General features: G+C 47.8%; 2 protein-coding genes across 11 annotated transcripts in view; one reads left to right on the top strand and one right to left on the bottom strand.

Annotated features, from left to right (window-relative positions):
• CNOT8 (CCR4-NOT transcription complex subunit 8) overlaps nucleotides 1-23,344 on the top strand; it is a 28,984-nt gene extending 5,640 nt beyond the window's left edge. For 5 of the 7 annotated variants that reach the window (XM_053291180.1, XM_053291177.1, XM_053291175.1 and 2 more), the window contains exons 3-7: nucleotides 3,227-3,420; nucleotides 7,600-7,761; nucleotides 9,102-9,246; nucleotides 21,866-21,976; nucleotides 22,173-23,344. In XM_053291180.1, the coding sequence (XP_053147155.1) occupies nucleotides 3,227-3,420; nucleotides 7,600-7,761; nucleotides 9,102-9,246; nucleotides 21,866-21,976; nucleotides 22,173-22,322 (762 nt within the window). In that variant the 3' untranslated portion in view covers nucleotides 22,323-23,344. The remainder of the gene's footprint in view (nucleotides 1-3,226; nucleotides 3,421-7,599; nucleotides 7,762-9,101; nucleotides 9,247-21,865; nucleotides 21,977-22,172) is intronic. The other 2 variants (XM_053291176.1, XM_053291181.1) reach the window with 2 other exon arrangements.
• A 1,141-nt stretch (nucleotides 23,345-24,485) lies between these two features.
• Nucleotides 24,486-25,360, bottom strand: part of GEMIN5 (gem nuclear organelle associated protein 5) — a 48,565-nt gene continuing 47,690 nt past the window's right edge. For all 4 annotated transcript variants that reach the window (XM_053291170.1, XM_053291171.1, XM_053291172.1 and 1 more), the window contains one exon: nucleotides 24,486-24,938. In XM_053291170.1, coding sequence (XP_053147145.1) covers nucleotides 24,771-24,938 — 168 coding nt within the window. In that variant the 3' untranslated portion in view covers nucleotides 24,486-24,770. The remainder of the gene's footprint in view (nucleotides 24,939-25,360) is intronic.

Genomic DNA, 25,360 nt, shown 5'->3' with positions numbered 1-25,360 from the left:
TCTCTCCAGCCCTAGTTGAGCACTCAACAATTATACCACTCTGGCTCCCACATTGTTAGGTGTTTAATTTAGTTAGCGCTTCTCTAAAATGCTTACTTATTTTGATAAGAGAGCAACTCTAATTCCATGTACCAACTCATATTAGTATATGTCCACGTAACTTATTAGCTAACAGGAGTCCCAGCTGTCTCTGACAGGGCACTAGTTTCTTGTATGCAAGGACACTTTTAAATAATTGCATATCTTATTGACTCTTTCAAATGTTAGTTTAAAAATGCAAGTATCTTATCGAGGTGTGTGTGTGTGTGTGTCTCCAGACAGACAGATAGTGTATATTGTGTGTATTGTACATAGCTATATTTTTCATTCCCACCAGTGAATGTTTCTTGGTATGTGACTTATTGTGGGCTTTATTTTCTGATTCATGTATTAACTGATCTTGTACATAGCATGCAGAAAATATAGATGTGAAGCATAAGGTATCTGTACAGTTGATACATGTTCCAGTAGCACACTTCTTACCTATGGTGATATATGTGCCCTTTAAATGATCATAGAAAAACCTCATTTGAAGAGGTGCCTGTATGTGTTTGTAAGAGGGACTTTACAGCTTCACTGGCAACTGCTCCAATAGGTGGGTCTGATCTAATATAATCCAACTAGCAATTTTCAGCCCGTTAGATTAACGGGCGCTAGTAGACCACCCCCACCCCCCCGAGTGCGGCCGCCAGCGGGCCCAGTCCTTCCCAGTCTGCCCCGCCACCTTCAGCCTCCACCGCCGCCATCAGGGCCAGTCACTCTGCCGTGGCCACCGCCAGCTCTGACCGAGGCCGCAGCTCTGCCACCGCCTCGCCAGCACTCTTCTCCCGTTGGCGGCGGCCGCTTCTGCTAGACCGCCGCTTCTCCTGCTCCAACATGGCCGCCCGTGTCTGGGCGGCCGTATCTTTTTTGGCAGTTCTGAGCATGCGCTCCGCGCATGCCCAGAACTGCAGAAAAAGACACGGGTGCACGGGATCACACACAGGGCTTTTATTATAGAGGATATCCATGGGTGGGGACTCCTGTGATTTCCCCACTATCATGGACAGACCATCATCTGGTTAAGGTTGGACTCACAACCACATCCCACCTTTGCAGGGGTGAGAGAGCTATTAGGATGGTTCGTCCGAGAAGGTTATTGGATTCAATAGCATTCCAAGAAGCTTTGGAAGGATTTAGGGTTGGCTCTGCCGGTGATCCTGTTGATGTTCTGGTGGAGAACTGGAACACAAACTCACCATGGCAGTATTCATGATTGCTTCTAAGCGTCTTCACCGACCCTCCTCCCTTGAATCAGATTTTGGAACCATCTATTATTTCTGTGATGTTTTAAATGAGTTCTTTGTGAAAAAATATCTCATATTCGGGCCAATGGAGACTCAGACACCACAGTTACTGCAGTGTCTGATATGGAGGTGTCCAGCAACTCGTCTTATGTATTTAGACTGGATCAGTTTCAGTCTGTGACTCCTGAGGATGTGGACAAGCTGCTTGGAACAGTGTGGCCTACCACCTGTTCTCTTGACCCTTGTGCGTCATGGCTTAAATTATCTGGCAGAGGGTTTGTTGTAGAAGGCCTGGTAGAGATCATAAATTCTTCTCTGAGAGAGGACAGGATGCCTCCTTGTTTTAAGGAGGCAATCATTAGATCTCTTTTGAAGAAGCCTGCCTTGGATTCCCTCAGAGTTAAGCAACTGTAGGCCTGTCTCCAACCTTCCATGACTGGGCAAGGTAATTAAGAGGGTGTTGGCCTCCCAGCTCCAGACAGTCTTGGAGGAAACTTATTATCTAGACCTACTTCAAATTGGCTTCTTGGCGGGTTGTCGGGTGGAGACTGCCTTGGTCAACCTGATGGATAATCTCCAATTAGGAATTGACAGAGGGAGTGTGACTTTGTTGGTTCTTCTGGCTCTCTTGGTGGCTTTCGATACTATCCTTCTAGAGCATCTGAGGGGGTTGGGGTGGGAGGCACTGCTTTGCAGTGGTTCTGCTCCTACCTCTCAGGCAGATTCCAGATGGTGTTCCTAGGAGACTTTTGCTCTTCAGAATCTGAGCTTTTATATGGCGTCTCCCAGGGCTCCATACTGTGTTCAGTGCTTTTTAACATCTACATGAAGCCACTGGGAGAGATCATCAGGAGATTTGGTGCAGGGTGTTATCAGTATGCTGATGACACCAAAATAATTTCTCCATGTCAACATCACCGGGAGAAGACACCTGCTTCGGAGACAGGGCATGCACTCATTTGGGAGGGAGGAGGGGAGCTGGAAGGAGCTTTCCCTGGCTGTTCATGAGTTTGTCCATGCAGCGGAAGCTGCTTTAAGGTAAAACGGCAGGGGAACTTCCTCCCCCACTGCAATCCTCCTTCCCATTCCCCGCTTTAATCCTCTCCATTCTGCCGCACAGGCAGTGGGTAGAATTTTAATGAAAAAGGGGGACTTGCCTCTCATCCCCCTGTGCTCCCTACAGGCAGCAGCCACTGAGCAGCCTTCTTCACTGGCTGCCCCGCCGTGGCGGCGTTTAGAAGTAAATGGGGGGGGCCCTTCATCCTCACCATCCCTATCCTCCTTGCTGTGGCAGTGGGGCGGATCTCTTGCCACCATCACCAGTGGCGGCAGTTTTAAACATTTAAAAAGAAAGAATAAACTTTTCCCCACCCCAAGATCTGCTGCTATCTAGAATTTGCTGCCATAGGCAGTTGCCTCTGTTGCCTCTGAGGTAATCCGTCTATGAGGTGGGCTTTTCAGTGTAGCTGTTTGACTTGATGAACTAGCACAGAGTCCATCGTGTCCTTTGAATTCAGGGAGAGGAGGAGCAAAGCAGATGTAATCCAGCTGTATTCCATCCCATTTCTGACTGGGATGTTCAGATTTTCCTACAGTGTATTGGGAAAGGGCCATAAATGGCGATGGGGCTATGAATTGCCCTTAGGCTTGTCTTAGCATATCATTCTCATATGTTTATGTGAGGAAGCAGGCAAATACAGATTTCTGGATGCATGTTTTGTGGTGCTGATAACTTGCTCATCTCTTCATAGTGTGTGGTGAGGAGAACCTGTGAGCTGAAGCCTGCTGTTAGCTCATCAGCTTTTGAAATATTCTTCTGGCATAGCAGTGAAGTTTAACCTTTGCCTACAAACCGTTGGTTAGGCTTTCTGTAGTGAAAGTTTCCTTTCCTTCTTTCCTAGGACACAGAGTTTCCAGGGGTGGTTGTTCGACCAATCGGTGAATTTCGCAGCTCAATAGACTATCAGTATCAACTGCTCAGGTGCAATGTTGACCTCCTGAAAATTATCCAGCTGGGCCTGACCTTCACAAATGAGAAAGGAGAATATCCTGCTGGAATCAACACCTGGCAGTTTAACTTCAAGTTTAACCTTACGTAAGTCTTCAGAGTTGGGGGAACTATCTTTGTTTTTTTTATGAAAAGCCAAGTAAGAACAAGAATTTTCCTGCCAGCATTCAGAGCTCTATATGGGGGAAAATTCCCATCCCTGGATGAAGGGTTTATGCTTCAAGTTGGTCACCACAGAAACTGTTAATGGTCGCTCTCTTATCAAAGCTGTGTTAATGGCCTAGGAGGTATGTCATGTTCCTTCCCCCACCCCCAGATCTGCATTAACAAAAAAAATAGGCGTGCTTCTAGAGTTATGATAAATGGCAAGTTATATGACCCTAAACCTATTAAGATCTAGTGCAGTAAATTTCCACATATTATATTTAGATGGAAGAAAGAGACAACCTTGTCAATTGGGATAGAGCCATAATTCTTAATAATAATAATAATAATAATAATAATAATTCAATTTCTATACCGCCCTTCCAAAAATGGCTCAGGGCGGTTTACACAGAGAAATAACAAACAAAAAGGTGGGACCCTGTCCCCAAAGGGCTCACATTCTAAAAAGAAACTCCTGTGTGACAGGATATGCTAGAGAGGCCTTTGGCCCTCTTCTGTTTAACCATTTCTTCTGCAATTATGAAACCACAGAATATGCAATAGTAAAAAAAAACCCTTAAGGATATATTCTAGAAGAAGAATTGTGTTCGGTGTGCTGCACGGAAAACAGTGGGGCACCTTAAAAACAAGCACATTGATTGTCATGAGTTTTCACAGACAAGAACCTGCTTCATCAGTTGCCTATGCAAGATCACGCTACAACAAATGTGTTAGCCACTTTGGGGCTCTTGTTTTCTTACAGCTTTTGAAAGCAGGCAGTAAGGTTGTTCACACAACCATTTTTGGAGGGGCTAGGGGGAAGGCAGGACACAACTGACCTCCCCCCTCACAATACTTGCCTTCTGCCTAGCTCTGTGGAAGTTTGGGCTGCCAGAAGCCCGAGCTTCCACATGACCGGGTGGTGAGCCTGGGTACAAAACCTGGCTGCCTGGTGGAAGAGCAGAGGGATCAGGGCCAATTCCAGTGGTTCTCAAGATCAGTCTACCTGGGATAGTGCTGCCCTAGCTGTGAGAACAACCTCAGTGTTTTCCTACAGCTACTCTTAACAATGCTGCTATATCCAGGTTTTGAGGCTTATACACTAGTTAGCTAGGCTCTAGTTGCCATGTCCCATTAGCTTGTCAGTGCCATTTGCCTGATCTGGTATGTTGCCAGTGAAAACAGGGTTGCTTAGTCCATCCTTCAGAATTGTTAGCCACGTAATTTCTTTTATTCTGATCTGACTCTAATACACAGACATCTGCCTGAATAATAGTCAGCTCAGCAGGAAGTTGAGTTGACCAGATTTTCTGGACAATGTTGTTCCAGAATAAATAAGAAATCATCCATGGTCTGATTATGAATAAAGGGGCCAACTTGGTATGTATCACAGAGACTTGGTTGGGGGAGGCTGGTGGCTGGGTTTGGTCCCAGCTTATCCCTCCAGGGTACACTTTTGAGGAGCAAGTGAGAGGATGTGGGCAGGGAGGTGGAGTGGCTGTGGTCTATAAGTACATCTCCCTTACTGGGATGCCTGTTGAAGTATCTGACCATATCAAATGTGTGTACTTAAGTAAGGGATAAGACTGGAACTTCTGTTGGTGTAGAAGGCCTGGTCGATATTAAAGCTTCTCTGAAGGGGAGGGCAAGAGGCAATCGTTAGACCTCTTCTGAAGAAGCCTGCATTGGATCCCTCAGAGATAAGCAACTATAGGCTTGTCTCCAACCTTCTGTGGCTGGGCAAGGTAATTGAGAGGCTAGTGGCCTCCCAGCTTCAGACAGTCTTGGAAGAAACTGATTATTCCAAACTGGTTTTGGGGTGGGCTGTGGTGTGGAGAGTGCCTTGGTTGGCCTGACTGGGAATTGACAGAGGGAGTGTGACTCTGTTGGTCCTTTTGGATCTCTTGGTCGCTTTCAATACTATCAGCCATAGTATCCTCCTGGCGTATTAGAGGGGGTGGGAGGCAGTGCTTTGCAGTGGTACCACTCATACCTCTGGGGCAGTTCCAGATGGTGTCCCTTGTAAAATGTTGCTCTTCAAAATCTGAACTTTTGTATGGTGTCCCCCAGGGCTCTATACTGTCTCCAGTGCTTTTTAATATCTACATGAAACTGCTGGCAGAGATCATCAGGAGATTTGGTGCAGGGTGTTATATCAGTATGCTGATGACACCAAAATCATTTTCTCCATGTCAACATCATCAGGAGAAGACCTAACCTCCCTAAATTCCTGTTTGAAGGCAGTGATGGGCTGGATGAGGGATAACAAACTGAGACTGAATCCAGATAGGATGGAGGTACTTATTGTGCAGGGTCAGAACTCGGGAGACTATTTTAATCTGCCAGTTCTGGATGGGGTCACACTTCCCCAGAAGGAATAGGTACACAGTCTGGGAGTGTTCCCTGGTGTCCCAGGTTGAGGTGGTGGCCAGAGGTGCTTTTTATCAGCTTCACTTGATACACCAACTGCGTCTGTTTCTTGAGATAAACCACCTCAGAACAGTAGTACATATGCTGGTAACTCCAGATTTGACTACAGCAAAACACTCTACGTGGGGCTGCCTTTGTACGAAGTCTGGAAGCTGCAGTTGGTACAGAATGTGGCTGCCTGGTGGTTCTCTGGGTCATCTTGGAGAGACCATACTACTACACTGGCTACCAGTACATTTCTAGGCAAAATACAAGGTTCTGGTTATAACCTATACAGTCCTAAACAGCTTAGGCCCTGGATATTTTAGAGAATGTCTTATTTGCTATGAGCCCCACCACCCTTTGAAATCATCTGGAGAGGTTTGTCTGCAGTTGCCACTGACTCAATCTGGTGGCTACTCAGGGTTGGGCCTTCTCCATTGCTGCCCTGAGGCTTTGGATTGCACTCCCTTCTGAAATAAGAGGCTCCCCATCTCTGACAACGTTTAAAAGGTCCCTAAAGACTCTTTTTTTTTTCACCCAAGCTTTTTAACATGACTGTGGTTTTAAGGTTTTCATTTTCAATTTTTTTATGTTATTGGGGCAGTCTACAAATTTGAATGAACGAATGAAGAAGTTTGATTCAATAATTACCCTGTATCTTATTTTTCATGGTTACTTCTTGCCCATGTGGATCTGTCAGAACTTTTTTCTTCACTGCTTAACTGTTCCAGGTCTACCTCTTAATATTCCAACCTACAGCACAACCTATTTTGCTAATATTCCAAGCTATGTCCATTTGCCATTCATGTTCCACACAACCTCTCTATTTGATTGTGTGTGGACACTTGAAGCTTAAGGATCTAAAAGCAACTATAAATGCAAAATATGTTTCAAGCCTTTTCCACAAAACTGTTAGAATCAAATAAATGTTACGTAATAGTACAATCATAATGCAAAGTATCTAATGATCTCAAATAGATAAAGTAGGAAGAGCTACTTAGGAACATAGGAAGCTGCCATATACCGAGTCAGACCATTGGTCTATCTAGCTCAGTATTTTTTTACAGTGGCTTCTCCAAGGTTGCAGGCAGGAATCTCTCTCAGCCCTATCTTGGAGTTGCCAGAGTGGGAACTTGGAACTTCTGCTCTTCCCAGAGTGAATAGCTAACAGCTCACACATCAAGTCTCCCATTCAAATGCAACCAGAGTGGACCCTGCTTAGCTAAGGGGACAAGTCATGCTTGCTACCACAAGACCAGCTCTCCTCTCCAAATTTTGGCAGTGCTCTGTATCCTCTTCCCTTTGGATATGTGGACAATTATTGTTTGACTGTGTCAATGTTTCCATGTATCTTGACACTGGAAAGATAATGAGAGCTACTTAGCTTTTCTGTATTTTGTGACAAATTTTAGGATAGAAAAACACAAAGCCCCCAAGACTATTTTCTGTAATTTGGTGTGTTATTACATTAATTGAAAGCATTATATCCAGGGGTTCCCAACCAGTGGTACTCCAGATGTTGCTGAACTACAACTCTCATCATCCCCAGCCACAATAAATTGTAGATGGGGATGATGGGTGTTGTAGTTTAGCATCATTTGGATTACCACCAGTTGGGAACCCCTGTATTAGATGAAGTTGCTTGGTCCAGTGATTTATTTTGGCACAATGCAAACTGACATCTAACATTCGACTGTCTTTCCCATCTAGGGAAGATATGTATTCTCAGGATTCAATAGACCTTCTTGCAAGTTCTGGATTGCAGTTCCAGAAGCATGAGGAGGAAGGGATTGATACTTTGCATTTTGCAGAACTGCTTATGACCTCGGGTGTGGTGCTCTGTGACAATGTCAAGTGGCTTTCATTTCACAGGTTGGTTAAATAGCTTTTCATTTTTAGCCATGGTCCTTAATGAACTTAATAAAACATTGTGGATAGTAGGGATGTGCATGGAACTAGTAGGGGCTGGTTTGAAAGTGGGGGGTGGGACAACTTTAATGGAAAGGGAGGGTGCGCATACCCCTCCCTCCCCACTGGTGCTGAGTTTGTAAAGTCCCCATTGGGGCGGCAGCATACCTTCCTGCCACCCTATTCCCTCCATGGCTGGAAGTGCCGGGTGTGCATGTGCATGCTAGGTGTGCGCGCACATGCCACTTCCAGCCAAGGAGGGAACGGGGCGGCAGGGAGGTATGCTGCCGTGCCAACGGGGACTTTACAAACCCAGCACCGGTGGGGGGAAGTGGAGGGAGGGGTAAGTGCACCCTCCCCCACCATTAAAGTTGTCTTCCCCGCCCGCCACTGCCTTTGAGCCTCTGAACGGCCCGGTGTTCGAACCTGTTCGGAGGCCCATAAAAGGGCCTCCAAACAAGTTCGTGCACTTCCCTAGTGGATAGGCTTCTTTTGCCATTTGCTTTATAGTATAAGCATGTTGGGTTGTCATCCTTTCTTGCCCTAAGTTGTTGCCTTAACAGCAACATAGCAAGCAGAAATCCAGCGGACAAAGCTTTCCCCATCATTGCATCTTTGTGCCAGCAACATTCACCTCCCTAATGTTTGCTTGTTGTACTGTTAAGATCAGAGGGGCCCTGCATGAAAATAAATATTTCTCTTGGTAAAATGTTAGAAACAAAGAATTAAGTGACAGCCCCCAAACGGATGTCTAAGAAACTGATTGCTGTTAAATGTGAAACTTTAAAAGCTTAGTCTTCCAGAAACTCAAAATTGTTGATCATCAAAGCTATTAACATTTTATAGGTCTTAGTCTGTGACTTTTCACAACACCACAGGCTCACAGCTGTTTAGTAGAATTAAGTGGATGACTCAGTCCTACCAGCCTGCTGTTATGAGTTCCAGCTGTTGTTTTCCTGCCACCCCCCCCACCCACCCCAATAGACCTCTTGTGGTTCAGTCTTCCTTATCGATCAAGATCTGAAGCAGATGAGGAGAGTTGGTTTTCTGAAAGCACCTTGGTTTTCTGAAACACCTTGGTTTTCTGAAAGCACCTTTATTCTCAGTGGTGTTTCTTTCCTTCGCTCTTTTGGTACTTATAAATAACCATATCTAGGATGGCTCCTGATAGTTGCAATTCAGTACCTTAAAACTAGTTCCGAAAACATGGTGAATATGAATGATAAACTGGTTGCTTTGCTATAGTGGATATATTATCCTTTACTGTTGCTGACTGATCTGTCTTCACACTATTTCTTCATCAGTGGCTATGACTTCGGCTATATGGTGAAACTGCTGACAGATTCAAGGCTTCCAGAAGAGGAGCACGAGTTCTTTCATATCTTGAACCTTTTCTTCCCATCCATATATGATGTGAAATACCTAATGAAGAGCTGCAAAAACCTGAAGGTACAGTATTAGACTTTACGAGTCCTGTAAGTGCCAAGGTGGGGGTTGCCTGAAAAATAAAGCTGAAGCGAGCTGAAATATCAGTTGAGTGGTAAACTTATGGTGTCTTTATTCATCAGGTGACTAATTTGTTTTATTGCTTCATGTGGGCATATTAAGCTTGAGATGGTGATCAAAATATTTACGGGTCAAGAATGCCCATGTGTAAGAAATTTTTGTTGCATTATATGGTATCCTATAATACCTGTGGCAGGAGTCACTGTTCCCTCTAAGAGGGATTCCCAGATGTTGTTGACTACAACTCCCAGAATCCGTAGCTGCAGTGGCTTTTGCTTGGGGATTATGGGAGTTGTAGTCAACAACATCTGGGAATTCCTCTTAGAGGGAGCACTGGCAGGAGTGTTTGCTCCTTGTTGGGCACTGCAGGAGTTGTTGTTCTTATTATTACATTTATATCCCGCTCTTCCTCCAAGGAGCCCAGAGTGATGTATTACAAACTTAAGTTTCTCCTCACAACAACCCTGTGAAGTAGGTTAGGCTGAGAGAGAAGTGACTGGCCTAGAGTCACCCAGCTAGTATCATGGCTGAATGGGGATTTGAACTCGGGTCTCCCTGGTCCTAGTCCAGCACTCTAACCACTACACCACACTGGCTCAGTTATGAGTTATGATCACACACTTTTAAACCAGTTGCTCTGAGAGCATCTGCCCTCTCTTTTTTCTTTTAAACCATGGGCATAACTTCTACTGCGCATGAGCTTTACAGCTTTCTGTAAACAGGAACAGAAATATTCAAGGGGGAAGCATTGTTTAAGCCAGGCTTCCTCAAACTGCGGCCCTCCAGATGTTGCTGAACTACAACTCCCAGCATACCCAGCCACATAAAATTGTGTCTAGGGATGCTGGGAGTTGTAGTTCAGCAACATCTGGAGGGCCGCAGTTTGAGGAAGCCTGGTTTAAGCTGTTGTTTAAGCTGTTGTTTAAGTGGCATGAGTCACAAATGGGAAGGAGTCAGCATTACCAGAGCCTCTGTGTGACATGGTAGAGATGTGCAATTTGAGTTGAATCGATTCAAGCTTGAATTGGGGTGATTTGAACTCAAATCAGGGTGTTTCAAACTAAAATTGAATTGCACCTAAAATAAAGGGGGACTGATTTGAGTTTGAAACTAATCAGCCCCAATTTGAGCTTGAATCACTTGAATTGATTCAAGTGCCATTTTGGAGGGTTGCATTTTCCTTGCTGATTGGCTTACTGGCACTGGCTTCTGATTGGCTTGAGATCTCCTTGCTTCTTGATTGGCTCAAGTGTTGTCAGGGCAACTATGCCCCAGTTGGCTGGTGGGAGGGAACAGGGATGGGGAGGTCAAAGGAGGGATTTTCAAAATGTATTTAAGGGGCTGCTTGGAGGCGGAGAGAGCGAGAGTGTGCCTCAGGAGAGAAGGATCAGAGAGATTGTAGCAGCATTGAGCACAGACTGGTGGTGGTAGTCTGGGCTGGCCTGCCTGCATGCCTGGCCCAGTGAGTGGAGAGACAGAGTGTTTTCTGGCTCTGCCTGCCTGCCTACCTCTTTATTCTTTTAATTTGCAGTTGTTCTTATTTAATTTTTTCTAATTTTGTAAAAAAAAAAATGCACCCGCAGCCTCCCGTAGCTTTAACTGGGTGCTGCTTGGATTTTTTTTTCCAAATTTGAATTTCTTATTATTGCTTGTAGCTAGCCCCCAGTAGATTTAATAACTGGGGCGTTCTTACCCCCCCCCCCTCACCCCACTGCAGTTCCAAGCTCACTTTTGCTGCTGCTGTTTGTGTGCCTGGTGGATCCATTTTTGGTTTGTAGGCTGATGTGTTCTGTCTGATGCCCAGCCTGCCAGGCTCTTTATGCCTGCCCCCCCCCAAGTTTTGTTTTGTTTTTTATTGGGTGGGTGGGTGTTGGACTGGTGCCCAGCTCCCCCCACTGTTGAATCCCAGTGTCTGCTCGGTCTAGAGTGTCTCTGAGAACAACACCTGGCAGACTCCAGCCAAAGACCCCGAAACAGAAGCTCCGAGCTGAAGTCACTGGAAGGTGAGAGCCCATGCCCCTGCCTTGGCCAGGTTATTAGAGTTGTTTAAATAGGACCTAGTTTGGGGAAGGGGGTGGTTGCTTTATTTTGTGGGGATTTATAAATAAATATAAATTAAGCCTGCTTCTTTATTTGGGGGGATTTAATTTTTCTAGCTCCTGTGTGTGCACCACAGTGCTATAGATAGCGCTGTGTGTGAGGCACATGGAGCATAAATAGACCACCCCCGGGCCCATGCCCCTTTAAAGGCACTTCTTCTCTCCTCTCCCCACCCCCACATTAGTTGGGGCTTAAATTTTTAAAAACAGCAAGTTGTCCAGGAAGGTGTGAGGCAGAACCAGGAGCAGGGTGGCAGGCAGAGGGAGGGGTGATGCTGCTGGTCATGGTGGGAAATGGTGAGAGGGGCCTACTCCCCAAGTCGTCCCTGCTGATGTGGTTGTGCGCAGGCTCTCTTTTCCAGAGGAGCCTGGCCCTGCTGCGCAGCCACCTGAGGCAGAAGTAGCAGGGAGGTCCTCCGTTGTCAGGGAAGAAGCTCTTCCTGTGGCAGCAATGGAGAAAGTGTTGTTGGCTGTTAGCCCAGCCAGATGGCTTTCTACATTCTCCCCAGTCCCTGTTGGCACGGCAACCTGCCCCTGTCTGAGGAGGCAGGAAGCAGGAAGTACCTCAACTTCCTGGACCTTCTTGGCACTGGATAGAGGGCAGTGGCAGTGGCGGCAGCAGCAGCAGCCCCCCCCAGAATGAACCAGTGGCCCCAGTAGTGCTGCCACCACCAAAACAGTTGCAGACCAATAGCAGCCTGGTGTGGGACCACTTTGAGCTCTGCCATGGTGAGCCACACCATGTTGCCTGCATCCACTGCAAGACACAGGTCAGCAGAGGGAAGGACCCCAAACATCTTAAGACACTGGGGGATGCTGCAGCATCTGTGAGGGCATCACCTGGGGATCCCCCTTCCTGCTGGCAGCAATAGGCCTGGTGTGTCCGCAGTTAGTGGCAAGGCACCTGGTCCTGCTCCCAAGCAGGGGATGTTGCCTGCGCAGTGGGCACAATCAGTGGGCAAGCAGCCTGGTTGCTGAGAGTGTCATCACCCAAGCCATTGGGAAGATGATAGCTTTGGACGACTAGCCATTCCAGGTGGTGCAGAATGCCGGCTTCCACTGGCTGCTCCTACTGCTTGCCTCTGACTACAGCATCCCCTCATGCGCCACCTTCAGCATGCGGGTAGTGCCCTCCCTGTAGCAGGCATGCAGGGAGGCTATGTCGGGGCTGCCTGACACCAGTGTGTACTTCACACTTCACTGCAGATCTGTCAACCAGCCCCAGTGGGAGGCACACTACACTCCTGTCCCTCATGGCACCCTGGTGCGGGCAGGAGAGCAAGGGGACATCTGCTGCTGTGGTGTGGCCAGTCCTTCCCATGCAGCAAACCACAGGTGGGCCTGTGGTGCATGTGGAGGTGCTGGACACTGACCACATGGCAGATGAGCTGTGGGTGGCTATGGATCGTCAGATGCGCAGATGGCTGTCCAGGCAGCCAAAACTTCTCTGAGGATTCATGGTCAACGACAATGCTGCCAATATAACTGAAGCAGTAGAGCAGGGTCAGTTCGTGTCCATCCATTGCGGGGCGCACACTCCGAACCTGGTCGTGCAGGATGTGCTTGGCCCTTCTGGGGCTGTGACTAGGTGAGATATCCTTGCTGTAGGTGCTGGGCACCATTGTGCTGCTGCCACAGTTGCTCTTGTGGAGAGGTGCCTCAAGCTTTCTTCCACCAGAGCAAAAAGGGCAGGCAGATGCTCCAGGAGAGGTAGCTTGGGCTCCACCTCTCTCTTGCTCTGGTGCTTGCAGGAGCAAGATATGGCCATCTACGGCCTGGCAAGGTGGTGTGGCTTGGAAGTATGTGACCTGTCCAACCAGGACTGGGTACTCCTTTCCGAGATTCTCTTGGCACGTGAGCTGTTCTTTGTTACCACAAACAGCTTGTGTGCCGAGACAGAAATGCTGAGCCTGACTTTGCCCGCCGCTCTTCTCAAGAAGGTGATGGATGAGATCCAGACCACTCTGACTGCTGAGGAAGCAGTCGCCTTGGTGGGTCGGCTGAGGACTGGAGTGCTAGATTGGCTCAGCAACCCGTTTTGTGCATTGGCAGCATATATTTTGTCCTGCCAATGTGACCCAAGGATGAAGGGCAAATCAGTCATCTCTGCCCAGCTGCCCAGGTGGAGGGACCGCCTGGTGGAGAGGAGTCTTGGACAAAACCAGGAGGAGGGTGCTGGAGCTCCTACTGCTAGTGCATAGTCCATCCCTAGCAACAGCATCACCACCACTTCATGGTCCAAAATGTGGTGTCCCTGGCAGGGTCAAGTAAGTTGGCGGTTCCATCTACACTTTCTGCCCAGTGGTGGTTGGAGGGATTCCTTGGTGCCTTGCCAGGGGGAACTGGAAGAACCCAGTGAACTCTGCAGTAGTGCTGAACAGTGTTTGCTGCAGGACCTGATAGCAGGCCGGGAGATGAAACCAATGCAGTTTTGGGTAACGCATCACCAGGTCTGGCGACAGTTCTTGGACCATTCCTCTTGTGCCTGACAACCAGCGTCCAGAATGAGAGGGTGTTCTCCATGGTTGTGGTTGTGGTGACACTTATCGCGCACGCATGGATATTGACATGGTCATACAGCTCTTCTTGAAGGCCAGCCTTCCCCTGTTGGTCTGTCCCGTGCTGGCCATGGAGGGTGAGTGACTCAGTCACCCCCATCCACTGCAATACCACTGGCAGCTCACCCCACCCTGGCCAACCCCAAACCCAGATGTGTCACAGTCTGCCCGTTAGTGCTGCTGACACACACACATGCCACTGCCCTGGCCAATGGACTGGTGCCCTGGCCCATGTGTCAGGCTGTCACCTAAGGCCCGGCATCAATCTGAGGTCATGGTGTTATCCAGAAGCAGGCAGGCAGGGGTATATGCTAGAGAAGAAGAGTTCTTCTCATGGTAAGAGTCTAGAAGATTTGTTTCTTCTTGTCCATCAGGCCATGGCTGCTCTGTCCTCCAGTCTCTGTGGCAGGCAGGATAGAAGGTAGCTTTAATTTTGTGGTTTTCTCTGCACTGAGCAAGTATAATATGCTTGCTGTTAACTATCTGGTTTTGCTGGATCGCAGAGTGACAAAGGCAGAACTTGGGTGCCTGTCTGCCATCCTTGAGCTGTGGTTTGTTCAGTTTGTGAGATGGTGTTGTGGCAAAAATTGGGCAGTGGCAGCTCAGCTCTATGTGTTTGTGTGTAATATTTCTTGGTGATTGTTGTGCTGAGTTCCATGTCTGGCCTTGAGACTAACTTGTGCTTCACATTCACTGCTCTGGTCTTCTGCCTACAATCTGCACTCAGTCAAAATGTGGCTGAAGATGTTCTTGTTGAGTTTATGGCTATGCTTTCTGGCTCCTAAGGATGCTGCTGTGGCAGCTGTTGTAAGGAGTCATAATTGTGTATGAAAGAGCAACTTGTGTCAATGATGTTACTGCCCCGCTGGCAGTGGATTCTGGGTCAGTGATTTCCTCCCCCCACCCCATCTCTGTACTTTGGGTTTGGCAAAATTTGATGTTCTGTGGTGGGATGGACTGTGTGCTGCTGTTCTGGAGTGTTTTTCAAGGCAGGGTTGCAAAACTTGTGCACACTGCTTGTTTTGGCCATAGGGAACAATTGGGAACCCAAAACATCAATTGTTCCCCGTGTGTAGGTCCTAGAGACACCAGAATGGGTTGGATGGTAGGGTGTGATGGGTGCTTCCTACCACCCAAACAAAAAATAAAATGGGCTAGCGGGTGATATCTAGAAAATTTTTAACCTTTCCAAAAACCCCATAGGATCCAGTGGCGTTTTGTGGGAAAGGTTAAAGAAAATTTAAATATCACCCGCTTGCCCGTTTCTTTTGTGGGTTGAGTGGTAGATAGTACCCACGTGCCCTACCACCCAACCCACTTTGGTGTCCCTAGGACCTACCCATGGGGAACAATGGTGTGGTTCAAGTTCCCCATTGTTCCCTATGGCTGAAACACTCGAGTCAATCAAATCTATTCAAGTTGATTAGTCAAAAGATGGCAATGGCCACTGTTTCAACAAATCAATTCAAGTATTTTGTGATTAGATTTGAATTATAATTGAATAGCAAAACACAATTTGTGTACATCTCTATGACATGGCATGTTAGTCTGAAAGATTTCTGGGAGGGAATAGACTTGAGTTTTCTAGGAGACAGTAGTTTTTGTAATTGGCATATTTCCCCTTTTGTGGTTGCTGTTCAAATACATTAATTCGTTAAGTACCTTTTGACTAGTCATATGCCATCATTAAAGCATATTAAAGTAAATTTCATTTCTTGCTAAATGTGTGTCTGATGGATCCATAAATAGCTGTATTCAGAAAAAGGTACAATCTAATTTCCATTGTAGCCATTCCTGCCGATAGAGCATAAGCAACTGTGTCTGTAAGTGGATTCTGCTTTTAACTTTTCTATCACTTGTTGACTAACCAACAATAATCCAGATTTAAAATATAGGTTGAAATTGTGTTGCAGTCATTTCTAGGAAATCTGCATATTGACATTCAAAGTATCAGCTGCAACTTGTAGACATTTTGGTTTGAAGCAGACCTTGATGTGCGAAAATAGCATATGGAAGTTTGATGGAAGTTGAGAGGCTGGATTAAAGGTTGGTTGTGGCTTTTCAGGTGCACAACTTGTGGGGGCGAGTTTGGATGGGGGAGGTTGAAGCGTTGGCACTTACCTGAAAGGTCATTTTCCTCAGAGGTATGGGTTGTATCTGCAACGATGCTGGGTTGGCTGGGTTGTCTCGACCTCTTGTTCCTAGACAGGGCCAATCAAGAGCTTTTGCTCACAGCAGGAGGGAGGGGCAATCCCCTGAATCTCCAGTTCATAGCTAGCTCTAAACAATGCTCCAGAACAAGAAGGTTAAAAGAAAGCAAGAATCATGCAGACATACAAATGCCAGGTAGCAAAAAAACAGCGGAAAACTCAGCAAGGCCAAATTCCAGGAGAAGTGCCCGGACTAACTAACAAACACCCTGCAAGGGGAACTAACCACCCCCAGAGGAAAACTCCCCACAGATATATAGGAGACAGATGGGGTACAGGATCTCAGGACAGCAGAATAAAACAGACCGGACGAACAAGCGGGTGGGGGCGGATACAACCCATACCTCTGAGGAAAATGACCTTTCAGGTAACTGCCAACGCTTCATTTTCCCTCAGAGGAGGGTTGTATCCACAACGATGCTGGGACCTACCATAGCCCCTATGACACACTGGGTGGGAGCTGTGAGGTCTGGCCTCAAGGAGGAACCACCTGCTGTAAAACTCTCCTCCCAAAGGCTGCGTCTGCTGAGGTCCAATCATGAATTTTGTAATGCCTCACAAAGGTGGAAATTGAGGCCCACGTGGCAGCACGGCAGATATCAATCAGAGGGGACAAGGTGGAAAACGCAGCCGTAGAAGCCGCGCTCCTGGTGGAGTGAGCTGTAATCCCCTCTGGGGCCGGAGTAGCGGAGTCTGCGTAAGCTAATCTAATGCACTGGCAGATCCAGCGTGACAAGGTGGAAGTTGAAACCTGCTTCCCCAATGAACAATCCCTGAAAGAAACGAAGAAGGAATCGGACACCCGAAAGGACTTAGTGCGCCTTAAGTAAATTCTTACCGCCCTGCGCACATCCAGCGTGTACCATTCATGTTCCTTGGGCAAAGAGGGCTTTGGACAGAATGAAGGTAGCATAAGTTCCTGAGCCCTATGGAAAACTGAATTTACTTTGGGAAGGAAGGAAGGATCGGTACGTAAAAGGACATAGTCTGGATAGACCAGACATAGTTCTTTCCGCACAGACAAGGTATGCAGATCTGAAACCCGCCTGGTGGACGTAATGGCAACCAAAAACAGAACCTTAAAGGAAAGCAATCTTAAAGGAACAGACCGCAGGGGCTCGAACAGGGCTTTGGTAAGGGCCCTGAGTACCAAATTAAGGTCCCAGGTCAGAAACCGGTGGACTGTGGGAGGATTGAGGATAGAGGCCCCTTTGAGGAACCGCTGCACATGAGGATGCTGTGCTAAAGAAGATCCCTGCAACTGCAAAACCGAAGAGATGGCAAAGACCTGACGGCGCAGTGTGTTGGGCCGAAGCCCCTTATCCAGGCCGCTTTGAAGGAAACCCAAAACATGGATCACAGAGGCAGACCTAGGTGAAACCCCTTGAGAACTGCACCAACTCGCGAAGGTCTTCCACGTAGACTGATAGACTCTGACCGTGGAAGGCCTCCGGGAAGCCAAGATTGTGTCCTGAACAGAAGGAGGATATCCACACACTGCTAAGGCGTCCCGCTCAATCTCCATGCAAAGAGATTGAGCCACTCTGGATCCAGGTGGAAAATTGGACCCTGACGAAGAAGGTGAATGTGAGACCCCAGTGGAAGCGGCGATTCGATGGACAGCTCCATCAGATCCAAAAACCATGGCCTGTGTGGCCATTGTGGAGCCACCAAGATGATCTCCGCTCTCAACAGCCGGACCCTGTGGATGGTCTGCGGAATGACTGTAAATGGCAAGAAGGCGTAAGATAGGCCCGGAGGCCATGGAAAGGCCAGGGCATCTACGCCCTCCGCTCCAGGAGCGTGGTACCTGGAAAGGAAACATTCCAGTTTGGCGTTTCCTGGATTTGTGAATAAGTCCATGACTGGTTGACCGAATTTCTGAACAATCCGCTGGAAGGCCCGAGGATCCAGCGACCACTCTGCTGGATCTATCTGCGATCGGCTCAACCAGTCCGCAACTACGTTCATCACCCCGCTGACGTGATCGGCGTCCAGGGACAGTAGATGTTGCTCTGCCCACGTCAGCAGAAGTGAGGCCTCGTGCATCAGGACTTTGGCTCTCGACCCACCCTGCCTGACAACACGGGCTTTGGCTATGGCATTGTCTGTACGTACCAGGACATGACGACCTTGAATCACTGGTAGAAATTCCATGAGCGCAAGACGGATTGCCCTCAACTCCAGCCAATTGATGGAATTGGAGCGCTCGACCTTGGACCAAAGGCCTTGTGCTATGTGCTGCTGGCAGTGACCTCCCCAGCCCAGAAGGCTGGCATGTGTTACCTCGACGCACTCCACCGGAAGGAACTTGACCCCTTCAACGTGGCTGAAGAACCCCACCAGTGCAAGGACCGGACTACTCAAGGTGGAAGGGTGACCGGCAATCTGGACTGGCCCATCACCTGGTCCTGATACTTGAGGAGAAACCACTGGAGCGGATGGGAGTGGAACCGACTCCAGGGCACTATGCCCAGGGTGGACACCATGCGCCCCTGCAACTGGGACAGAAACAGGATGTTGGACCTGGGGTGAGAGATCAGGGCACGACAGGAAACCACCAAGGATCTCCTGTGTTCCGCAGTTAAACAGACGGTCCCTTGGACTGTATCGATTACCGCACCTAGGTGAAGAATCCTGGTTTGAAGAACAAGAGAACTCTTGGGGCTGTTTATTATGAACCTGTGCGCCTCCAGTACGGAGAGGGTCAACTGGGCATCCCGGTGACCTTGCAGAAGGGAGGGGGACCTGATTAACAGGTCGTCCAAATACAGGTAAAGATGGACTCCCTTGGTCCTCAAGTGTGCCACAAGTGCCACCATGAGCTTGGTAAACACCTGAGGCACAGTCGATAGACCGAGGGGAAGGGCCCGGTACTGGAAGTGAAGGGATTGATAAACAAACCTCAGAAGCGTTGGTCCTGCTCGTGAATGGGCATATGAAGGTAGGCCTCCTTCAAGTCCACCGAGGCTAGGAAATCTCCTTGCTGGAGGGCCATAAGGATGGAGCGGAGGGTTTCCATGCAAAATCCCCTCCTCTGAAGGAACCTGTTCACAAACTTGAGGTCTAGGATAGCCTTCCACTCCCTGTTCTTCTTGGGGACTAGGAATAGGATGGAGTAGACCCCTTTCCCTTGTTCCCCTAAGAGTACGGGCTCGATCGCCCGAATGGCCTGTAGGTGAAGAATAGCTTCCGTCATCAAACGGTGTTTGGGTTCCTTGTGAGACCTTGGTGATGAGAGAAACTGGTCTGGAGGCTGCGCAGCAAACTCCAGAGAGTACCCTGAAGAAACTGTTTGTAGTATCCAAGTATCGGAACAAGTCTGAGCCCAGACTTGTGCAAACTGCCCCAACCTGCCCCCCACTGGGTGTAGGGGTCGACCCTGAAGGAGGGGGTCCCAAGGGCAGTCATTGGGCCTGGCTCTGCTTGAAACCTGGATTGGAAGGTTGGCCGGTCTGCTGGGGCTTTCGAAAGGAAGACTGATTCTTGTGCCAGTTGGGCCTATCAGGCCTGTTCTGTCGGAAACGAAAGGAAGGCCTGTAACCCTTGAAGCCAGACGTAGGTGACGAGAAACCCCTATGATCCTGACGCCGAGATGGAGCCGCAGAAGGCATGGCCTTCTTATTGTCCTTAGTCTGAATCAAGACAGGCTCCAGAACTTCACCAAAGAGTTTGCCCCCTTTAAACGCAGAATTGGCAAGGTTAGCTCGTGATTTTTGGTCAGCCTTCCAATTTTTAAGCCACAAGTGGCGCCTTACTGTGACGTCGGAGGCCAGGGCCCTGGCAGACATCTGAGTGGCATCCAGTGATGAATCTGCCATGAACCTGACCACTTTTCCCAATTTGTTAAGGCCCTGCCAAAGGTTGGTAAGTTCAGGTGGGACCATGGGGGTGAGTTCCTGAACCCACAAAAGTGCAGCCCTGGCGAAGATGGAATTAGCAGCTGAAGCTCTAATGGAAAGTGCATTCGCCTCATGCGACCTGCGCAGAGCAGCATCGCACTTTTTATTCTCCACGCTCCCTTAAGGCATCCTCCTCCTCCTTAGGAAGCACCACCCCTGTTACAAGGGTGGCCACCTCAGCATCAACCAGTGGCACCTTAAGTCTACCCATGAGGGTACTGCTTGAATTGTACATTCACCTCACCGTGGGAGGGGGCCCTTTTCCCTCAGTGGGCTTGTCCCATTCCGCCTGAAAAACATCTAGAAACAGCTGGGGACATGGAACATTGACCTCCTGGGACTTTAGGACTGGCAGCACCGTTATGTCCCCCCTCAGTGCCCTCGGGGACAGGCTGAACCACCACCACCCCTAGCGAAGGGTTTCCCCGACCTTGTGCAGGAGAACCGGGTAGTCAGGCTGAGGAAAAAGGCGATAGCTAGCCTGATGTGAGGAGGATGGCTCCTCCTCATCTCCAGAGAGTTCCCCTTCCTCCCTGTCAGACTCTGAAGCCTCCGAAGGCACAGGAAAGTCTCGGGGAGCGGGGAGAAGAGGAGCCGCGGCTGGCAAGGGGACAGGGAAGGAGGTCCGCTGTCCGGGAGGGGTGCAGCCGGGCTGACAGGAGGGATTGAGCCAGGCGTGCCTTGGGCCGCAACCAAAATGGCCGTCGCTGGGGTTCTGGCGGGAAGCGGTTGGGCGGGAAACAAAGCTGGAGCTGCAAGCGGCTGAGCGGGAACCAGGCACTGAGCAGCAAAGGACGCGGGTGGCCAAGGCAGTTTCTGAAGCTCCTCGGCCACAACGCGCCGCAAAAGGGCCGCAAATCAAGGAGGAATGTCCTCCTCCTCTTCAGCCCGGGCTTCCCCCCGAACGGGAGCAGCATCTGCAGCCGCGATGGTGGTGCACAAGCGCTTGGCGGTGGGTGTGGAGTAGGAGTCCCCCAGCCCCGACATCCTCTCCGAACCTTTCACGGGCTCACCTGACGAAGCCCCCTCAGTCCCCTATTCACACTGCAACACAGGAGCGGAACGATCGCCCCCGCTTTCTTGGAGGAGAGCTCCTTGAACAGGCGATTGGGGTGCCAACCTGCCCTCTGCCTATCGGGCCGCCAAAGAAGCTTTATTACGCTTCTTAGCCCGTTTGGTTGACTTGCCCGGCTCTTGGGACCCAGTAATGGGTGCGGGAGTGGAAGCCGTGACCCACTCAGCTTGGCGCACAGAATGTACTATAGAATCCTCTGAGAGGGAGGGGGAAACCTCTCTTGCTGCAATGAGGCTCCATCACCGATGAAAGGTATAAAGGGAGCCGCGACAGAGGAAAACAACTTCCCTTCTTTCCCCTTGCAATAACCTGTCCGCTATGCCGAGAAGTGAAGAAGAGTCAGCAGGAATACAGAATGTAGAGGAGCAATAAAAGGACAGCCCTGCTGGAGTGAGACAGGGCGAAGAACTGGAGATTCAGGGGATTGCCCCTCTCTCCTGCTGTGAGCCAAAGCTCTTGATTGGCCCTGTCTAGGAGCAGGAGGTCGAGACAACCCAGCATCGTTGCGGATACAACCCTCTGAGGGAAAATGGCATGGCCAAATCTTTACTCAGTTGTGATGTAGCATTCTCTAGATGAGAGCCTGGATTATGTGGGATTCTCACAAGCTACTGCTCTCTGCCACTTACTTGTTTGTTCTATTGCTTTAGCCAGAAAAAAATAAGTGGAACTTGGGCTAGTTGGGTAGACTCTCAAATCTGTTCTTGTTTTATTGCAGGGAGGTCTTCAGGAAGTTGCTGACCAGCTAGATTTGCAACGGATTGGACGACAGCATCAAGCAGGGTCAGACTCACTACTCACAGGGATGGCATTCTTCAGAATGAAAGAGGTTTGTGAATCTTGCCTCATTCCAAGCAGCAGGACAAGGAGGGGCAGGCAGTGGCCTGACTCCAACCCTCTTTCAGGTTTTAAACACAGTTTCCCTTCCCTTGGGTTATACAAGTGTTGGTTAGTGCTGAAATGCCTTGACTTACATTGATGGTTGTGCCTACTGGTATATAAATTAATTTATTTTCTCTTTACAGTTGTTCTTTGAGGATACAATTGATGATGCAAAGTACTGTGGGAGATTATATGGCCTTGGTACAGGAGTAGCTCAGAAGCAGAGCGAAGATGTTGAAACAGCCCAAGAGAAAATGAGCATTCTGGCTATAATCAACAATATGCAGCAGTGACAACTTGGTATCGTTCAACATGATGTAGGTCCATGGAGGTTAAACTGCCTCCTTGAAACTGTTTCACATCACTCAAAACATGGCAGAAGAACTAGAGTTTTTGCAGAGGGCAAAGGACATCCTTACTCTTGAATCTCAGAAGATTCTAATCAAGTGATTTCATAATAACTGATAGAGTTGTTTTGCCCCTATGTAAAAACCAGAGAAACGTCAGTGTATATACCTCTTTTTCTTTTAAACCTTACTGAATTTGCAAGGAGTAGGTCATTTCAGAACTTTCAGCAGAGCTGAAGTTCTCTCATGCACTTGCAAATTTAGCTTTTGAAAGCTTATTTTAAAACCTTCTTTTGCTCTCTGTGAGGGTCATGTGTTCCTAAGCCCTCTGCTAGTTTTTAGCTTTTGTGTAAGTTGATCTGTGAAAGTGATCCATTCAGCCCTGGTGGTGGAGACAATGCATGAAGCCTTTAGATCTGTCAAAGTAGCAGTCATAATGGTTGTCTTGGTTAGCATTAGAACTAGCACCTCCTTTCCTTTAGATCGCTGGGCCATAAAGTATATCAGTAAGCTTTATCTTAACTACTGTAGAATGGAATAGAACTGCATGCATGCTTGAGACTGTAATAAGTCTGGACCAAAAATGATTTCAGTTCCTTGATTTCACTTCAGGAGAAACACTTTCTGCCCTTCTACTAACTGGATGTTCAGTAAGTAAAGTCACCAGTGTATCTAAAGTTTTACCACCAGTGAAGGCAAGTAAAGCTTTTAGATTTCCCTTTTATACTGTTTTGAAGAACAGCCTTCATGAACATGGTTAGACTAAAGTGCATTTAATATTTGTGCAAGTCTCCTACAATCCTGAAAATCAAAACCTTTTCAAGGGAAAGGAGAAATCATCTATCTGGTATTTTAACAAGCTTAAATTCTCCATTATGCAAAGTATTGCAAGCTGTTGTTGCAGATGCTTGTGTATATATATTATTGGTTCTTAATTTTGTACAATAAAGATTTTTCTTAAAGCATGAGACTATGCCTAATGACTTCTACACTTTTTGAGAAGGTGTTCAACACGTTCCTTTGTTCCAAACAACTGAGGAAAAAAGACTTCCTGAAGGGAATGTGCACAAACCAGGCTGGTTTGATGATTCAGTCGTGAACTGAACTGGCCTCCAGGAGAGGTAATCTGGCCCACAGTCCAAGGGGAATCCTGCCAAGATGGCACCTTGAAAAGTAGGAGCTTACTGATCCAGCGGTGGTTGCTCCTGGAAGTCCCAGCACTCCCCATAGCGTGGAGGCTGAAACCATGCTGCCACCGCCATGTAGTGTTGGGGTCTCCAGGCACCATCACCACATCAGTAAGCACCCACTTTTAAGGTGCCCGTCTTGCTGCCGCCGCCACCCCTGGAAGCCTTTTAAAGGCAGGATTCCCCTTTACAAGCATAGCCCCTTGGATGGTTGAACTGGGTTGAACTGGGTTGAACTGATCTACAACAGACCAGGCTTGGTCCAATTGCAGACCAAACTGGTTCTCCTCACCAGATTCCCTTTGACAAGTATAGGCCCCTCAGACTGTTGAATGGGGTTGACTGGTGGTTCGGTTTGAATTAGAACTGCAAAAATCAGTCCACGCACACTGCTACTGGCTAATGCTTTAGTTAGCCTCCACCATTCTTATGGAAGGACTCTTGTCTCACTAGTGGTAGACCAACTTGGCAAAGAATAACCACCTGAATGCATGTTTTGTAAGGTGTTTCCTATTTGCATGACTTAGGGAACCCCTCATGTATTTTTACAAATGCAATCGTCAGGGAATCCCTTGCACAAACCTATAACATGTTGTACTAGTGCAAGGAGTAGGTTAGAATGGAGGTTAATGTCTTTATGATCATCATGCACTAATCTTTATGCTACTCAGTTTCAAAGAAGGCAACTTTTCTTACAAAATTGTAGAAAGTAGTATAGAACTGCAAAGTCTGACCTCCATCAATTTTCATGTAATATGGAAACATTTATCACTTATAGTTACTGAACACCATTATAGTAAGCACAATCCATCCCTTGAGGCTTTATTTCTGCCCTTTGAACAGGAAAGTCCTTCATATTAGTTAACTCATTCTCTCCATATGGAGGTCAAGTACCTGACTATCACTGCAAAAAGTCAGTTCATTAGTGTGTGTACTGCTTTTATTGGAAATTAACTCCCTTTCTTTCAAAGGTCAGGAATACTGGACAATTCATACAGCATTAAGGGCGTGTCTCTAAAGAGAGCTATACAAAGTATAAAATAAACTGACAAATTCAAAAAAGACAAAAGGCAACGTTATTACTGTGAAGTGTACCCATAACTGACCAACATGACTGTATAACAGTAGTCTTTTGTTCATCCATTCTAGAATGAGATCCTTCAAGATAAGTGGTGTCCATGCAGTCCTCCACATCAAGAGAAACAAACTAGGAAGCAGGAGATTCATGGAAGTACTTCCTGCAAACCTCTTTATGTATGGAAGATCCTCTGTATTTTCTAAGCAGGTGCAAGGACTTCTCTTGTAATTCTGGAACCAAATTCCCCATGTGAAGCACAACAAGGCAGCATTCCAAGACATCTGGGAAAGGGAAGGCCTAGAAGGAAAATAAATAAGCTGTTGTATAGGACTGCCACACAAATGCAGAGAGATACATTATCTCACAGACTTCACACAAATGCATTGCAGTCAGTTTGCTAAATGCAAAACAAGAAGGAGACTGAAAACAGTTGCACCAACTACTATATGAACACCTAACATTTACTCACCTGGGTAAAACAGAAGGAGTTGAAAATAGGCATGTGCACAAAACAGATTTTGCATTTCATTTTTGAGCTCAAAACAAAATGCTTGAAACAAATTTGAAACATGAATGTTTTGAGAGCCATTCTGGAGAGCTTTTCCCCTCGGGGAAAGTTGATCTACCAAGGCCAGGCCTCTGCTCTGAACTTGGTGTGTTGGCCTGCCTTGGAGGACTAGTCCACCTGCTCACCCAAATCTGTAGAGCAGCTCTCCCTG

Source organism: Hemicordylus capensis, chromosome 2 (assembly GCF_027244095.1).
Source record: "Hemicordylus capensis ecotype Gifberg chromosome 2, rHemCap1.1.pri, whole genome shotgun sequence".
NCBI lineage: Eukaryota > Metazoa > Chordata > Lepidosauria > Squamata > Cordylidae > Hemicordylus > Hemicordylus capensis.
Note: the sequence above shows the minus strand (reverse complement) of the source record. Positions and strands in the feature narration are given on the sequence as shown.